Source organism: Nycticebus coucang, chromosome 7, assembly GCF_027406575.1.
Source record: "Nycticebus coucang isolate mNycCou1 chromosome 7, mNycCou1.pri, whole genome shotgun sequence".
In the NCBI taxonomy this organism is placed as follows: Eukaryota; Metazoa; Chordata; class Mammalia; order Primates; family Lorisidae; genus Nycticebus; species Nycticebus coucang.
In genome coordinates this window covers 65,650,382-65,667,226 of record NC_069786.1, presented here as the reverse complement: position 1 = coordinate 65,667,226, position 16,845 = coordinate 65,650,382, and the positions used below count along the sequence as shown (strand labels likewise).

Genomic DNA, 16,845 nt, shown 5'->3' with positions numbered 1-16,845 from the left:
TTTTAAGTGGAAAAGCTATAATTAATATTGAATAGTTATAAAACTATTAAATTTATTCACACTCTGTCTTGCTGTACAAAGGATTTGATGTGGCAAACAATAAGAAAAAGTAAAATAAAGGCAACTGGCTAAAAGGAATCATCAAGACTAGAAAAAAAAAAGTCAATGATAGGAAAAGAAAAAACCCACCCACAAATATAGTCACTAAAGATATTCTGTAATTTGTGCTAAAAATTACATTTCACTAAATAAAAGGTTAAAAAATAGGATAGAGGTAACCCCATGAGAACAATATTATTACCAGAACACAGCAAAATTGCACAAAGTCCTAGATCAGTCATACAATTTGAAAAACAAGCCTAAAAAACGACAATTGGAATCATAATGTATATTGTTGATTCTAACAGAACACAGTATTACTTATGGAATGCAGAATTATGATTTGAAAGAAAATGGCTCCATTGTTTATACATGTATATAGATGGATATACTTCTTCATTACTTTTATTACATAATCATGTTTTCAGTAGGGCTACAGATATACTATAATTTCAAAGGTTGGTATTGTTAAACATGCCCAAAAGCTCCAGGAAGACAGAGTTTTTTTTTTTTTCTCCCAGGATCTGTTCTGTTTAATGTTAAAGCCTCAAGGGTACTCTATAAATTGTATTTGTTGAATTTCTGAATGCCTCCCAGATCAGGGAATTATGTATTTTTAAACTTCAAGGTCTCTATCCATGAGTAAAAGTTTCTTCTTTTATTTTACATCACAGTGAAGTCAGTGGTACTGTCAGCTGCTAAAACAACAGCTGAGCGAAGAGCTCATTGCCTCTTTTTCCATTTATAGATGCCGCTAAAGGTTTTAACACACTAGAAAAAACGAACAGCTGCTTCCTTGTTTGAACAATAAATGACTCATTTCTCTCTACATGTAACATCTAACATTTGAAAAGATTAATGAATCAGATGCAAATACCATGACATGACATTTGAGATTATTCTTTACTAGTTGGCAATTTTATGAAGTCTCTTGTTTGAAAAACAATATTTAAATATTATGGCAGCATTTTATTTGTGAATCGTACAAATTGTTTTTTTTTTTTTTTTAAGAGACAGTCTCACTTTGTCACCCTTGGTAGAGAGCTGTGGCGTCACAGTTCACAGCAACCTCCAGCTCTTGGGCTTGGGCGATTCTCTTGCCTCAGCCTCCTGAGTAGCTGGGCCTACAGGTGCCCGCCACAGCGCTCGGCTATTTTGTTGTTGTTGTTGTTGTTGTTGTTGCAGTTTGGCAGGGGCTGGGTTTGAACCTGCCACCCTCGGTATATGGGGCCAATGCCCTACTCACTGAGCTACAGGCGCTGCCCTCATACAAAGTTTTTAAACAACCTTCTCTCCTTAATATTGGTAGCTTATTATAATTCCATGCCTTAAAAAACGTAGCCATCCTTTTCCATTTAAGCGGTGAAACCCACGTGCAGCTTTAGTTCACTGATTTTTAATCAACTTACGTTATCACTCCATTATACTATGTGTCTATGCTGTACAGATAGATGCATTTTATTTTTGTTACACACAAAAGAAAAAGCCTTCTAGAAAAAGAGGGCTCTTTTGAACAATGTCAATTATTTGACAAAGACTTCTTAAAATGCTTTTTACACTGAAGCAGTGGCCCAAAACACTGAATGATGCTAGAGAGATCACCAAATCTTACCTAACCAAGAAATCAGAAAAATAATATCCTATTTTTGAAAATTTCAATGAATACAGACAAGGAGAAAGTTAATAAATGAACAATACTATTTCCTTACAAAATAGATGTATTCTTACTCACACTATATTGAAATTATTTATAAAATAGTACCTAAAACTTTACAGAGGGGCTAATGTACTCCAGAGTTAGTTACAATTATTAGTTTTTACAAAAATGCTCTAAAAACGACATATTTAAGAATTACAATTTGCACTAGAAATGGTTTATGTTTGGAGCTACATGATAATATATTTAAACCAGATTTTTATAATTAAAACAGTATTTTGATTATTCCATAAGAAGTCTTTTAAATAATTCTTTCAAAACATTAAATGGTGCTGCATAAATTCTTTATTAAACCCAACATGATACAGTCATTTAATATCTTAAAACTAATACTTTACAAGTATTAGATACAAAATAAAACATTTACAAACTATGTACATTCTGATTACAATTTAAAATACATTTAAAAAAATACATTTTTTAGAAAACTGGCAGTTTTCTAAATGGGTTTTCTTTAATCATTAAAAGCCTTTATATATAAAAGCTGTAAACATAAAAGCTATTCCATGGCTTATGGCAGGTGACTAATATCTTTAATCTTGAGATTCTTTAAATAGAAATCCAGCTCAACTCAAGATCAACTCATTACTTCCCAAAGTCCCTGTAGGGTGAATCCATCCTTCAATTTCTCTATTGCAAGCCCCAGTTCTTCTGAAAATACAGGTTCACGATCTTGTTGCTTTTTGGGAGATAAGAGGATGAGATGGGAATAGAGAAGGTGGGCAAGGAAGAAGAAAAAAAAACAAACAAACAAAAAAGGTGGCACATAAGTTCGTGAATGCTAATTGTTGGAATACAGAAACTTTTTTTCACATACTGTAGGTAAAATATCCTTACCTTATTGCCATCAGCAAAATAAGCCTGTAAAACAAAGAAAATTCTATTTTACATACTAGACAAATAATATTCTAATAGGCTAGTGGACTAAAGAATAGGTAATTAATCTAGAGAATGATGTAACTAAATATATTTCAAGTTCCGTTACCGTGTGTCTAATTTTTTTTCCCATTCATCTATAATGCTGGTAGCAGAATTCACTCTGCTAAGCATTGCCAATGTCTACATAAATTACACTTTAGGCCAGGCCCAGGGCTCATGCCTTATAATCCTAGCACTCTGGGAGGTTGAGGTGGGTGGATCGCCTTAGCTCAGGAGTTCGAGACTAGCCTGAGCAAGAGTGAGACCTGGTCTCCAAAAAATAGCTGAGTGTTGTGGCAGGCACCTATTGTGTTAGATACTCCAGAGGCAGCAAGAAGCTTAAGTCCTCTTGAGACTCTGTCTCAAAAAAAAAAAAAAAAAAAAAAAAAATAGAAAGAAAGAAAAAGAAAAAAAAAAAGAAACTATAGAACTTTCATTCTTTTTGGGAGGGAAAGAGTCTTACTCTTTCACCTTGGGTAGAGTGCCACGGTATCAACATAGCTCACAGCAACCTCAAACTCTTGGGCTTAAGAGATCCTCTTGCCTTGGCCTCCCAAGTAGCTGGGACTACAGGCACCCACCACCATGTCTGGCTAGTTTTTCTATTTTAGTAAAGACAGGGTTTCACTCTTGCTCAGACTGGTCTCAAACTCCTGAGTTCAGGCAACCCACCAGCCTCGGCTTCCCAGAGGTCTAGAATTACAGGCGTGAGCCACTGTGCTCAGCCAGAACATTCCTTCTTTTGGTTCCAAAGAAGATGCTGACAAAACAAACAAACAAAACATGCATAGTTTGAGTTCTAGTAGTTTATAATTAAATATTTTATACTAATTTTACGCCTCTGTTTCAAAATATTTGTTACCAGAAAGGTATTCTGGTCAGATTTACAGACCACAGTATGGAGAAAGCACTATTATTATTTTGGTTATTAATTGATTAATACCAATTTGGAAATAGGTTTATTGTCTAAATATGTATCCTTTAAAAAATAACATAACTTATAAATTAAGAGAAGATCATTTTATAAAGATAAATTAGGGAGAGTGTGGAATTTAAATTAATTTGATTGACTATGATATATATGTAATATGTTCTAATATCCTAAGGCAGTGGTTCTCAACCTGTGGGTCGCAACCCTTTTGGGGGTCTCCTGCATATCAAATATTTACACTATGATTCATAACAATAGCAAAATTACAGTTATGAAGTAGCAATGAAAATTTTATGGTTGGGGGTCACCACAACAAGAGGAACTGTATTAAAGGGTCGTGGCATTAGGAAGGTTGAGAACCACTGTTCTAAGGTATAATAAAACTTTTCACATATCTAAAATCTTCTGAGTAACTGTGTTCTCAAACTGTTTCCTAGTTTGGTAATTTAAAAAGTATTGTCACCCAAAGAAATTAACTAAAAATATTACCTTCGAACTTGTGTTTAAGATACTGTCAAGTTCTATTTTTACACAGTTAAACCATTACTTAATTAAACAGACTCAGACAAAAGCTGTAAGAAATTTAATGGCTCCCCTTTGTGATGCTTACCACAAAAGCATCTGTGTGATCATCAGAGTCTATTTCTACATCATCTTGAATCTGTTCGACTGTCAGAGCTTCAAGGGGCTGTGGCTAAAAATTAAGTATATGTTAAAATGTATCGGAAACAGTATTAGATATGAGAAACATAAATACTCATAAAAGGATAACACAAACTATTCAAGTCTTAAAAAAAATCACTGTATAATTTGTTTTATTAAAAAATTAACAAGTATTAAAATTAGTGAATTAAATCCAAGCTTTTAAATAAGTATCATCAAAAGAATTAAAATGATAAATTTACACATAGTTAATACTTAGAGCTATCCTTAAAGAAAAAAATAACTAATTTGACTTAGAATTTCTTTCACATTGTTTAAAAAAGTTTTGTATGACACCAATTCTTTCAATTTTCTCAAAATAGTCATTAAATAGAATTTGCAAAATGTAAAAGAACTAATATTTGTATGGAATATTCTAAGAGTATAGAATAAAATATACTAATCTGTCATTTTCCAAATATTTGAGTATCTTTGTTATAACATGTTAGGTACCATGCCAATACTATCAGGTGTATAAAAATCCCACCTCTTACCCATGAAGGATTTGTAATTTACTAAGACTAGAGAGAAAGAAAAAATTCAAATACAATAACAAAATATAATGTTGAACCACACAAAACTGCCATTTTTATAAGTCAAAAGATAAAATATTAACAATATCATGGTTCAACCTATGAAAAGCAGCTGTAACAAGTCTGGGGATTGCATTAGTATTTCAACCACATTCAGATCTGTGTGACTATGTACAGTTAAATTAACCTAAGCCTCAGTCTCCCTAACTCGGAGATAAGGACGATAATAATATGCTTCATAGTATTGTTGGGAAGATTAAATGAGATGGTGCATATAAAGTTCTTACAGCAGTGACTAGAAAACCATAGATATTTAACAGTTATCCAATAGCTATAAATATTCACTAATGAGCTAGTTTGTTGGAGATACAGTCATTTAACAAAATAGACAAACCCCCAGGACTTCACAGAGATCACTGATTAGTATTACCAGAAAGAGAGAGAGAAGAAGGGAGGGAGACAGAAAGCAAACAAGCAAGCAGAATGAAGGACAAAAAGGTAATGGGGCTGCTGTTTGAGAAGAATATTCGGGGAGGACCCTGAAGAGATGGCATGTGAGTGGGGACTTACATGAGATGAGAGTAGGTGCTATTATGGCAAGCTGTTATTATGTACTGGGGTCAAAGAAGAAGAGGCAAGAGGAGAAAGGGGCGGGGAACTAAAAGATCAAGTATCTCAGTGCTAGGCATTTTAGGGACATGATCAATAACTTTGTGAGAGATTATCTCCATTTTATAACGAGAAAACTGAAGCTTAGATTTGTTTAAGATCACAAATATTCATTCATTGCTCTAACAACTTTATATGTAAAACCAGGATTAGAAGTCAGGTGCCAAGGGCCCTGCTTGTTCTACAACATTATTCCATGGAAAGAAACAGACAGGAACAGGAAAGAGATTGTGATAAGTGACTGTGTAAAATAACGTAATAGGAAAATGAATGAATATTCTAAGGTTTTGAGTACAACTGACTTTGAAAACGCTAAAAATTAATAAATCTGCAGTATTTTGCTTTTGAGAAAAAAATGAGGCTAGCTTTAGACATGCCAAGTTTGGGATGCTCACCCAAACCCTAGTATATCTTATTGATTTATGTAATTATTTATTTACTTGTTTCTAAGATAAACCCTAAAATGAGAAATTCTATTTTTATTATTTGAGATGCTCATCTGTGTGCAAATATTCAAAAGTATCTGGACCTATGATAAGCTGAAAGATCTGGAGTCATCCACAAAAGTTAAGCTAAACAAAGGCCAGGCACAGTGACTTACACCTATAATCTTAGTACTTTGGGGCTGAGGCCGGAGGATTGTCTGAGGCTAAGAGTTCAAGATCAGCCTGGGCAACATGGTGAGACCCCCATCTCTATTTAAAAAAAGGCTAGGGGGGAAAAAAAGAAGCTGAATGAGCAAGTGATATTACTGAGGAATACACAGAGAAGGTCGAGTGAAAGGGAGAATGCTGACAGAAGAGCATGCTGGCCAGCCTGAGCAAGAGTGAGACTCCATCTCTAAAAATAGCCGGGTGTTATGGCAGGCACCTGCAGTCCCAGCTACTAGAGAGCCTGAGGCAAGAGGATCACTTGAGCCCAAGAGTTTGAGGCTGCTATGAGCTATGATGCCATGGAACTCTACCAAGGGCAACAAAGCTTGTTGGGAAGAAAAAGAAAAGGACAGTTGACATGAAATATAAATAGTGTGTGTGTAATACAATGTCAGCTATCCACAAAGAAGTTTTAGCTGGAAGGAGATATATGTGGAATTTGACAAGGAGAAAAAAATGGACTACCAGGCACCAAGAGTCTCACTGAAGTCAAATGGTATGAATTTGTACTCTGCTGTCCAGACTGCTTCCTGATTTTCTCTGGTCACAAGCTATAGTCCAAGAGCAGAAGGAGAGATACAGATAATGGCTATGACATGGCTCTACATGCTGAGTCTCAGCAAGGGCACTGATGAAGGCACTGAATAGCAAGAGCACAGGGTGCATAGTGAGGGTTCGAGCAAAAAAAAAAAAAAACAAGACCAAGGGGGTCTGCCATAGAGTGGTGAGCGATAGTACTGAGATAGAGAGGACACAAAGGCAATGGAGCAGATGGCAAGGGCGCATCTGATAGATGGACAGGGACTGTACCAGGGATACAGCAGACAGCAAGGCACCAGGGATGGAGCCTTCAGCAAGAGTGCTGGTGATAGAATTCAATGAGGACATCTCTAATGGAGTGAGTGGTGAGGGAAGCAGTGATAGACCAGATGATAAGGGTCCCAGCTGGAAAGACAAGTAAAGCCAAAAGAGAGCTAATATACCCAGAGAGAAGGGAATGGTGCAACAATCAGAAATCACAAGGAAAGCAAAGAACAGACACATGGGCATGATATTCAAACTATTTCTTAACTGGTATGGCAGAGGCCCTGATCAATAGCATGGTTGCAGAGCACAGTGATACAGCAAACACCTGGAGTTGCTATATTGTGCTGCACTGGGGAAGAGGATGGTATTCACAAGACCTGTGAAGTTTGTCCATGCTCCTGGGGGACAGAAGTAGAATAAAAATAATCTTGACATTCCATTTCCATCGGTAGGACTAGCACAGGGAAACTTATCTGGTTGGCTGCTCACCTAGAAAGGCAGGAATGAATGCGGAAGCAGCTAGCTAGAAGACAGGAGGTAAGGTACAAATCGGCAGTGGTCCAGGAGCCATGGTTACCTGAGCAGAGTCTGTATATTCACCATTTTTAATACAGTTTAAAATTAAATTGTAGTGTTATATCTGAATTTTATAAGTTGTATAAAAGCAATTCAGCAAACAGTGTATTTCACATATTCAACAAATTACCTTTTCTTCCATCTCATAATCGACTCCAAATATAGGACTAGCAGAATAGACTTTGTGAAGTGAATTGATTTCCTTAACTGATTCTTGTAGTTTTTCTAGAGGATCTATTTTAAAGCCAAGAACATATCCTCCACTCTGTAAGGAAAAATAATAAAAAGACAATAAACAAGCCCGAGGTCTAGCACTCTAGGAGGCCGAGGTGGGTGGATTGTTTCAGCTCACAAGTTCAAGACCAGTTTGAGCAAAAAGTGAGACCCCATTTCTACTAAAGTAGGAAAGCTGAGGCAAGAGGATTGCTTGAGCCCAAGTTGGAGGTTGTGTGAGCTATGACGCCATGGCACTCTACCCAGAGCAACAGCTTGAGATTCTGTCTCAAAAAAAAAAAAAAAAAAGCCTGAGGAACAGTATTTATACAATAAACCGTAGCTCTAATTGTCTTAATTTAGAGCATAATATATAAGTTGATTTTTTCAATTAAACTTTTTATTATGAAAAACTTTAAGCATATACAAAAATAGAACAGTTTGAAGACTGGAAGTGGTGGCTCATGCCTGTTAATCCTAGCACTCTGCGAGGCCAAGGTGGGTGGATTGCTTGAGCTCAGGAGTTTGAAGACCAGCCTGAACAAAAGCCAAGACCCTATCTCTAAAACCTAGACAGGCGTGTGGTGGGAGCCTGTAGTCCCAGCTACTCAGGAGGCTGAGGCAAGAGGATTGCTTGAGCCCAAGAGTATGAGGTTGCTGTGAGCCATGACACCACACCACTCCACTCTACCAAGGGTGACAAAGTAAAACTCTGTCTCAAAAAGAACAATTTGTACAATGAGCTTTCATGAAGGCATCACCCAGCTTCAACAAGTAGCACCATGTAGGCAACTGTTTCATCTGTAGCCTCTTCCTCAACTGAAACTCCCTCATTTTAAAGCATTATCTAAATATGACATTTCATATGCAAAAATCAAAGCTGATCTTTCAAGATTTTAAAAAATACACCATATACTATGAAGGCCAAGGGAACTAAATTTTTCGTGAGCTAAGCCTTGAACAAAAAAAAGAAAGGAAATGCCCTATCTGAGGCTATTACCTTGAAGAATTAGGAAAGAAACTTGACCATGGAGAGGAGTGTGAAACTAAGTAGCATAGTATAGTAAGTGAGAGCATATGTTTTAGGTTAAGAGCACATGCTTTAGTGTTCCAATTCTGGTTCTGCAATGAATTTACCAGCTGTGAAATACTGAGATACTTTCTTTTTTTTTTTTTTTTTTTTTTCAGTTTTGGCGGGGCCAGGCTTGAACCCGCCACTCCTGGTATATAGGGCCGGTGCCCTACTCCTTGAGCCACAGGCACCGCCCTGAGATACTTTCTTTAAACTTTCTAAGCCTCAATTATCTAAACATAAAATGATTATCAGGTTATTGTATTAAGATAAACATGTATGTGGCACTTAGTACAATTCCTGGAATAGAGAAAGCACTCAATAAATGGCAGCTATAGGTCGGGGTAAAGGAATGAGCAGACATTCATGTTTAAATTTAGAATTCAGAAGGTAAGTGATTTTATAAAACACTTTATTTAAATTATGTAATTAAACTATTTTTTTGAGCTAGTCAAATTTAGCAGTGGGGGTTGTATACCAACTTTACTAACAGTAATGTTAATAAGATCTGATAACACACTATCAGCAGACCAACCTAAATGCTTTATTTAAATATATTTCCTTACTTCTAGGTCTTTGTAGGGACAAAACTAAGAAAACAAATAAATATATTTCTTTAGAAACCTGGCATTCTGGAGCATAACAGGTTATAAATAAATATAGTATAATCTATGTCTGTGAATATAAAAACTCAAACAGGGTGTGTGTGTGTATTTGTATTTCTCAAAGTTTGTAAGTCAGTCAGATCTACTCTAAACTTAGTCCTACTGCTTACTAGTTGTGAGATCATGGGCAAGATTCCTGACTATAAAATGGAGAAAAAGGAGTAACTGTGTCATAGCTTTGTGTGAAGATTGAGAAAATGCATGACAAGCCCTTAGCACAGTGACTTGACTCTGTCATTAGTAACAGAAGTGATGAGTGGTGCCTGTGGCTCAAAAGGAGTAGGGCGCTGGCTCCATATGCTGGAGGTGGTGGGTTCAAACCCAGCCCCGGCCAAAAACTACAAAAAAAAAAAAAATAATAATAATAAATAAATAAAATAATAGAAGTGATAATCATAATGATAATGATTATGTCCGTCCAGCATAAAAATACAAGCAGGATTATTCCTATGGGGGCAATTACTATAAGACTTTGAATACTTCATTTAACTTCATAGTATAGTTAATATTCTTCTCAGATGTAAATTGCTTACTATATAAATAAAACTAAAAATCTAGACTGTTCTGTTTTAAAAATCTATCAAAGATTAATAAAAATGTAAAATATCTTACCTGTTGAGAACTTTCTATAACAAGAGCTAAACCAAATTTTGAATCTCTAATCTTTATTGAGCGCTAGATAGAAAACAAGAAGAAAAAAAAGCATGTTTTTATTACCTAACAGTGATTCCTTAACATAAGTTTTTAAACTTTTACACAGTAATCACTTTTCATGGTCTAAAGAACAGAATTCACCCTCTTTGCTTCATTAAACTCCCACAGATTATCAAGTAAATTAACCAAAATTCATACTGAAAATAGGTGGCAAACTTGTAAGGCAATACAAAAAAGACATCTCTGAAATTTGTACAAAATTCTCTGACTCAAATATTCCTCACTTTTAGGGAATCAACTTTGAATTTAAACAAAAGGCCAGCAATCTTTCAGTTATGGTGAGCCAGTGTCTTTCATGCCTCCTATGGCTGTCTTAATTTTTTAAAGTCATACATATCTTCTACTTCTATCATAGGTGCCCAAATCCTTAAAGAACCTCCATCTATTATTTTTTAAAAATAAGTTTATGGGGCTGGGCATGGTGGCTCACACCTGTAATTCTAGCACTCTGGGAGGCCAAGGTGGGTGGATTGCCCTGAACTCACATGTTCGAGACCAGCCTGAGCAAGAGTGAGACCTCGTCTCTAAAAATAGCCAGGTGTTGTGGCGGGCACCTGTAGTCGCAGTTATTTGGGAGGCTGAGGCAAGAGAATCACTTAAGCCCAAGAGTTTGAGGTTGCTGTGAGCTATGATGCCAAGGCATTCTACTTAAGGTGACAAAGAGAGACTCTGTCTCAGAAAAATAAATACATAAAAGTAAAACAAGTTTATGGACATTTATCACTGGACATCAAGGAAGGCTGGGATAGGTCAGGTATAACTCACATCAACTGGTTAATGTGACATGAAGAGTAAGCTTGGTCAGCAGGAGATGGGTGATGACACCAGTGGCTTGGGAGGAAGGAGGAGCAGAAGAACAGTGGCAAGTGGGGCGTGTAGAAAGTGTCATAAAATGTACCTGCTGGCAGGGACGGGATAATGGTGGAGGACCTAAAATAGCCAGCAGACCAACAGCCCAGAGAAGGGTAGGCAGGCACAAGTGACGGGATATCACACTTACAGACACACAGGCATTGATTTATTGTTTGTTTGTTTTGTTGAGACAGAGTCTCACTCTGTTGCCCAGACTAGAGTGCTGTAGTGTCAGCCAGCCTCAGAGTAACTTCAGGCTCCTGGGTTCAAGTGATCCTCCTGCCTTAGCCTTCTGGGATTACAGGCACCCACTACAATGCCTGGCTAACTTTTTCTCTTTTTATTTATTTATTATTTTAAAGACAAGAGTCTCACTTTATAACCCTCGGTAGAGTGCCGTCGCATCACAGCTCACAGCAACTTCCAACTCCTGGACTTAGGCGATTCTTTTGCCGCAGCCTCCTGAGTAGCTGGGACTAAAGGAGCCCACCACAACACACGGCTATTTTTTTTTTTTTTTGTAGAGACAGAGTCTCACTTTATGGCCCTCGGTAGAGTGCCGTGGCATCACACAGCTCACAGCAACCTCCAACTCCTGGGCTTAAGCGATTCTCTTGCCTCAGCCTCCTGAGTAGCTGGGACTACAGGCACCTGCCACAACGCCTGGCTATTTTTTGGTTGCAGTTTGGCGGGGGCCGGGTTTGAACTCGCCACCCTCGGTATATGGGGCCAGCGCCTTACCAACTGAGCCACAGGCGCCGCCCCACACGGCTATTTTTTGTTGCAATTTGGCTCGGGCCAAGTTCAAACCCACCACCCTCGGTATACGGGGCCGGAACCCCTTTCTCTCTCTCTTTTTTTTTTTTTTTATTGTTGGGGATTCACTGAGGGTACAATAAGCCAGGTTACACCGATTGCATTTGTTAGGTGAAGTCCCTCTTGCAATCATGTCTTGCTCCCAGAAGGTGTGGCACGCACCAAGTTTTCTCTCTCTTTTTTTTTTTTTTTTCGTGGTTTTTGGCCGGGGCTGGGTTTGAACCCACCACCTCTGGCATATGGGACTGGCGCCCTACTCCTTGAGCCACAGGTGCCACCCTCTTTTTTTTTTTTTTTTAAATAGAGACAGAGTCTTACTTTGTTGCCCTCGGTAGAGTGCCATAGTGTCACACAGCTCACAGCAACCTCCAACTTCTGGGCTTAGGCAATTCTCTTGCCTCAGCCTCTCGATTCTCCTGCCACAGGCACCTGCCAGAACGCCTGGCTATTTTTTTGTTGCAGTTTGGCCGGGGCCAGGTTTGAACCCGCCACCCTTGGTATATGGGGCTGGAGCCCTACCCACTGAGCCACAGGTGCCGCCCCCTATTTCTCTTTTTAATAAGAGACAGGGTCTCTCTCTTGCTTAGATTGGTCTTGAACTCCTGAGTTCATGCAATCCTCCTGCCTCAGCCTCCCAGAGTGCTAGGATGACAGGCCTGAGCAACAGTGCCTGGCCTCAGACAGATGGGCTTTGGAAGTTGAGATAGAGAGATTAAGAAGAGAGAAGAGAGCGGTGCCTGTGGCTCAGTGTGTAGGGCGCCAGCCCCATGTACCAAGGGTGGTGGGTTCAAACCTGGTCCTGGCCAAACTGCAAAAAAAATGGTGAGGTGTTCTGGTGGGTGCCTGTAGTCCCAGCTACTCTGGAGGCTGAGGCAAGAGAATTGCTTAAGCCCAGGAGTTGGAGGGTGCTGTGAGCTGTGATGCCACAGCACTCTACTGAGGGCGATAAAGGGAAACTCTGTCTAAAAAAAAAGAAGAAGAGAGAAGAATAAAGAGAAAAAGGCTTTAATGCAGTGGTTTTCGACCTTCCTATGCCGTGACCCTTTAACACAGTTCCTCATGTTGTGGTTACCCCAACTAAAATTATTTTCGTTGCTACTTCATAACTGTAATTTTTGCTACAGATATGAATCGTAATGTAAATATCTGATATGTATGAGACCCCCAAAAGGGTTACGACCCACAGGTTGAGAACTGCTGCTTTAATGGTAATTGTTATGAAAACCTGGCTTTTCATCTAGACCATGTTATACCCTACCCAGAGTCTACACAGTCTCACTTAAGAAACAGAACACTGGCATTCTGGCTGTAAGCAAGCAATTAACCAGGTGACTGTAGGTGATACAGGCTGATAAGACAGAAAACAGCAAGAAGCTGATATATATGTGTATGCATAGGAGAAGGGTACTGAGGTATAGAACTGAAGTTAGAATATGACTGCTGCAGTGACAGACTGTGGCGATAACAGGTTGCAAATTGTTTGGGCCAGGCTGAATTCATTCCAGAGCCATATTTGGCAGCTCTATTCTTAAATAACAAAAAATATGCTATTTGAAGAACAGAAAGCACAAGGTTGTTTACTACTCAGTAATTATGCAGCATAATAGAAGTTAAGTTAGGCAAGCTATAACACAGGTAAACCTAATATAAGAAACACAAGGAACAATACAAACATCAATTTGTCAAACACCTATGTAGACTCTGTCACATCTTCCCAACCTTGATTATAAATTCTTACATTTCTTTACATGGCCAGAAATAATTTATCTTCCTATGAGACTATGATTTTCTGTTTAATGTGTAGCTTTTTCCCTCAAACTGAAAGCTCCTTGATGACAGCAACTGTGTACTGGTTCATGATTTTCATGATTGTATAACAGCTTGAGCACCTAAGCTTAATATATGGCAAATGAATGAATGAATTATCAGATATTTTAAAGAAACTAAGAAATCAAACAAATTATGAAAACATAGGCTTTGTAATATTTTATAAAGATTTATCCTTATCGAGGGCAGCGCCTGTGGGTAAGTGAGTAGGGCGCTGGCCCCATATACCCAGGGTGGTGGGTTCAAACCCAGCCCCAGCCAAACTGCAACCAAAAATAGCCAGGCATTGTGGAAGGCACTTGTAGTCCCAGCTACTTGGGAGGCTGAGGCAAGAGAATTGCCTAAGGCTAAGAGCTGGAGGTTGCTGTGAGGTGTAATGTCACTGAGGGTGACAAAGTGAGATGCTGTCTCTAAAAAAAAAAAAAAAAGAAAAAGAAAAAGAAAAAGATTTATCCTTATCATAAGCCAAGAATTCTCTTTTTCTTTTTTTTTTTTTGGTTTTTTGGCCTGGGCTAGGTTTGAAGCTGCCACCTCCGGCATATGGGACCAGTGCCCTACTCCTTGAGCTACAGACGCCGCCCAGAATTCTTTTTTTCAAAAAATGACATTTTCCAGATATCACATTGATTGTTATCTACTCAATAAATATTAATAAAAGTACTTAAGTCTTAAGATAACATATTCTACAATAAGAGCAATTATCCTGGGGATAACCTCAGGATTTTCATTACCTATTTTTATTTTACATCTAATTTGTATTAGAATTCTGTAAGTAGTTTCTTTATGTAAAATGAAATTCTTTAGTGCACTGGAGTTTACTATTTGTTTTACAGAACCACATACTTATTATAGCAGCAGCAGAGTGAACCACCTTTATCTACTTCCAAAACAAACTGGTCTCAGCTGTAGTCAGTTCTTATTCTGATTTTAATAGTTTTAATTGAACTTGAGCTAAAAGTATTATCACTAAAAATCATCTTGATTCCTTTCACCAAACCTGTGGTATGAATCCAACTTGTATCACATGTTACATTCTGTATCTAAAAACAATGAAAGCAGTTTATTCACAGAATTAATGAATTCATTCTATCTTTTAAAAGAAAGTGGCAAAAAAGCTAGGATAAATTGTGTGTATCAGTGTGGTATAAGCCATACCAAGGAACCACCATATACCTGCTTCATGAAAAGGTTACATAAACCTTTCAATAACTCCAGGTCTTTAGATGGAATCGGAAAGAAACCTCATTCTGTATAATAACATTTTTTAGAATCCAGTATATTTCCCTCCTAATAGCAACTTGATAACGGTGCTTTTTCCCTTAAATGCAAGTACAACTGGATTTTTTTTCTATGTTTAAATATTCCATTGTAACTTAGAACTTATGAAATCCCCAAATTACTGCTGAATAGAAATTATTAAATGCTTATTATTATTAACTGCTATTAACTGTTGAATATAAATTATTTATTCTACTTTAAAATAAGATCATCAGGGCGGCGCCTGTGGCTCAGTCGGTAAGGCGCCGGCCCCATATGCCGAGGGTGGTGGGTTCAAGCCCGGCCCCGGCCAAACTGCAACCAAAAAATAGCTGGGCGTTGTGGTGGGCGCCTGTAGTCCCAGCTGCTCAGGAGGCTGAGGCAAGAGAATCACTTAAGCCCAGGAGTTGGAGGTTGCTGTGAGCTGTGTGAGGCCATGGCACTCTACCGAGGGCCATAAAGTGAGACTCTGTCTCTACAAAAAAAAAATAAATAAATAAAATAAGATCATCAAAATGCATGTACTTACAATTTGCAGATATGGTATACTGACGTTAAAACTGTCATTCATGTTTGCATGCCATACAATTCTCACATTGGTGATAAAAAAAGTTCCTAAATTTCCCTGTAAAAGACAGCAGTGAGAGACACATCAGTGATCATTTTGTTTTGTTTTTTTTTTGGTAATTTACCTATTCATTATTTTCTAAACACCAGAATAATTCTGATTATTACAGCAGCAAATAATACTACAGTATTATCGAGTATTAATGACTTCATCATTCATTGGGTGGCTGTACAATTACATGTCTGAGAGCCTGGACTCTAATCATTAAACTGTCAGTAACTACCATGAGCAAATTTCTTCTAGGTACATTTTGTCAAATGTGAAATGGAGGTAAGATTAAATAACTTGTGTAAATAAAGCACAGTGCCTGGCACACAATACAAATTGTACAAATGCTAGATCTTAACTATAATTATTATGCAAAACCTAGGATATGTCAAAGCAAAAGAGTTGTGGCACGTGTGATAACTTCGATCAATCCACAAGAAATATTTTATGCCTCTTAAACACTTAACACAGAACAAAACTGTTTTCCAATTATAAGATCCCTCAACATTTATTCAAAATTATCCCAGTATGATAGCTACATGTTCTAAAAAAAAACTTTAAGAACTAATAACATGGCACCCAAATTATCTGCCTCTGCCACTCATCTACCATATTCTACCTCCACTTCCCCCACCCCATCACAGATACATCCAGAAGAATTTATTTTATACTTTGAGGTTGGGCATAACACACTAATTAATTCACAATCAAATCCAGAACCTAAAAAGTACTCTTCTGGGATGACCATCCTATTCCCCAATTATAAACAAATTTACTTATTTATTTCCCCTTCTAGTCTACATAAAAATTAACAAATTTTTATTAAAAAAAGTTAACCCCATTATTCCCTGACTATTAATACTAAGTATAACTTTATAAGGAATAATTCTTCCTGTCACTGTTTTCTCTTATTTAGAAAAAGAGACAATTTGAAAAACTCTAATAAGCCTTTCTAAAATAATAGCAGAGCACTTTTTTTTTTTACTATTTTTCAATAATTCTGGAATATCTCCTTAATCAAAAATACCAAGTGCTATGCGAGGTAGTAGAGAGCTAACCATGAACAGACTAACTCCACACCTACCTTTATAGTACCTTATAAAACCTACAATCTAAAGTGGGGGTATAGACAAGCTATATATTTTACAGTAGTAATAACTCAGAGTGTAATTGTTAAATACAGGTTGTGTAAGGGAACAAACAGAAAG

At 37.5% G+C, this 16,845-nt stretch overlaps 1 protein-coding gene across 6 annotated transcripts in view; it reads right to left on the bottom strand.

The window, feature by feature from the left end:
• Positions 1-2,344: 2,344 nt before the first annotated feature.
• Positions 2,345-16,845, bottom strand: part of BBS5 (Bardet-Biedl syndrome 5) — a 51,045-nt gene continuing 36,544 nt past the window's right edge. For 5 of the 6 annotated variants that reach the window (XM_053596274.1, XM_053596272.1, XM_053596270.1 and 2 more), the window contains 6 exons: positions 15,551-15,646; positions 10,168-10,230; positions 7,736-7,870; positions 4,276-4,359; positions 2,654-2,677; positions 2,345-2,495 (listed from right to left, as the gene is read on the bottom strand). In XM_053596274.1, coding sequence (XP_053452249.1) covers positions 2,394-2,495; positions 2,654-2,677; positions 4,276-4,359; positions 7,736-7,870; positions 10,168-10,230; positions 15,551-15,646 — 504 coding nt within the window. In that variant the 3' untranslated portion in view covers positions 2,345-2,393. The remainder of the gene's footprint in view (positions 2,496-2,653; positions 2,678-4,275; positions 4,360-7,735; positions 7,871-10,167; positions 10,231-15,550; positions 15,647-16,845) is intronic. The other variant, XM_053596271.1, reaches the window with a different exon arrangement.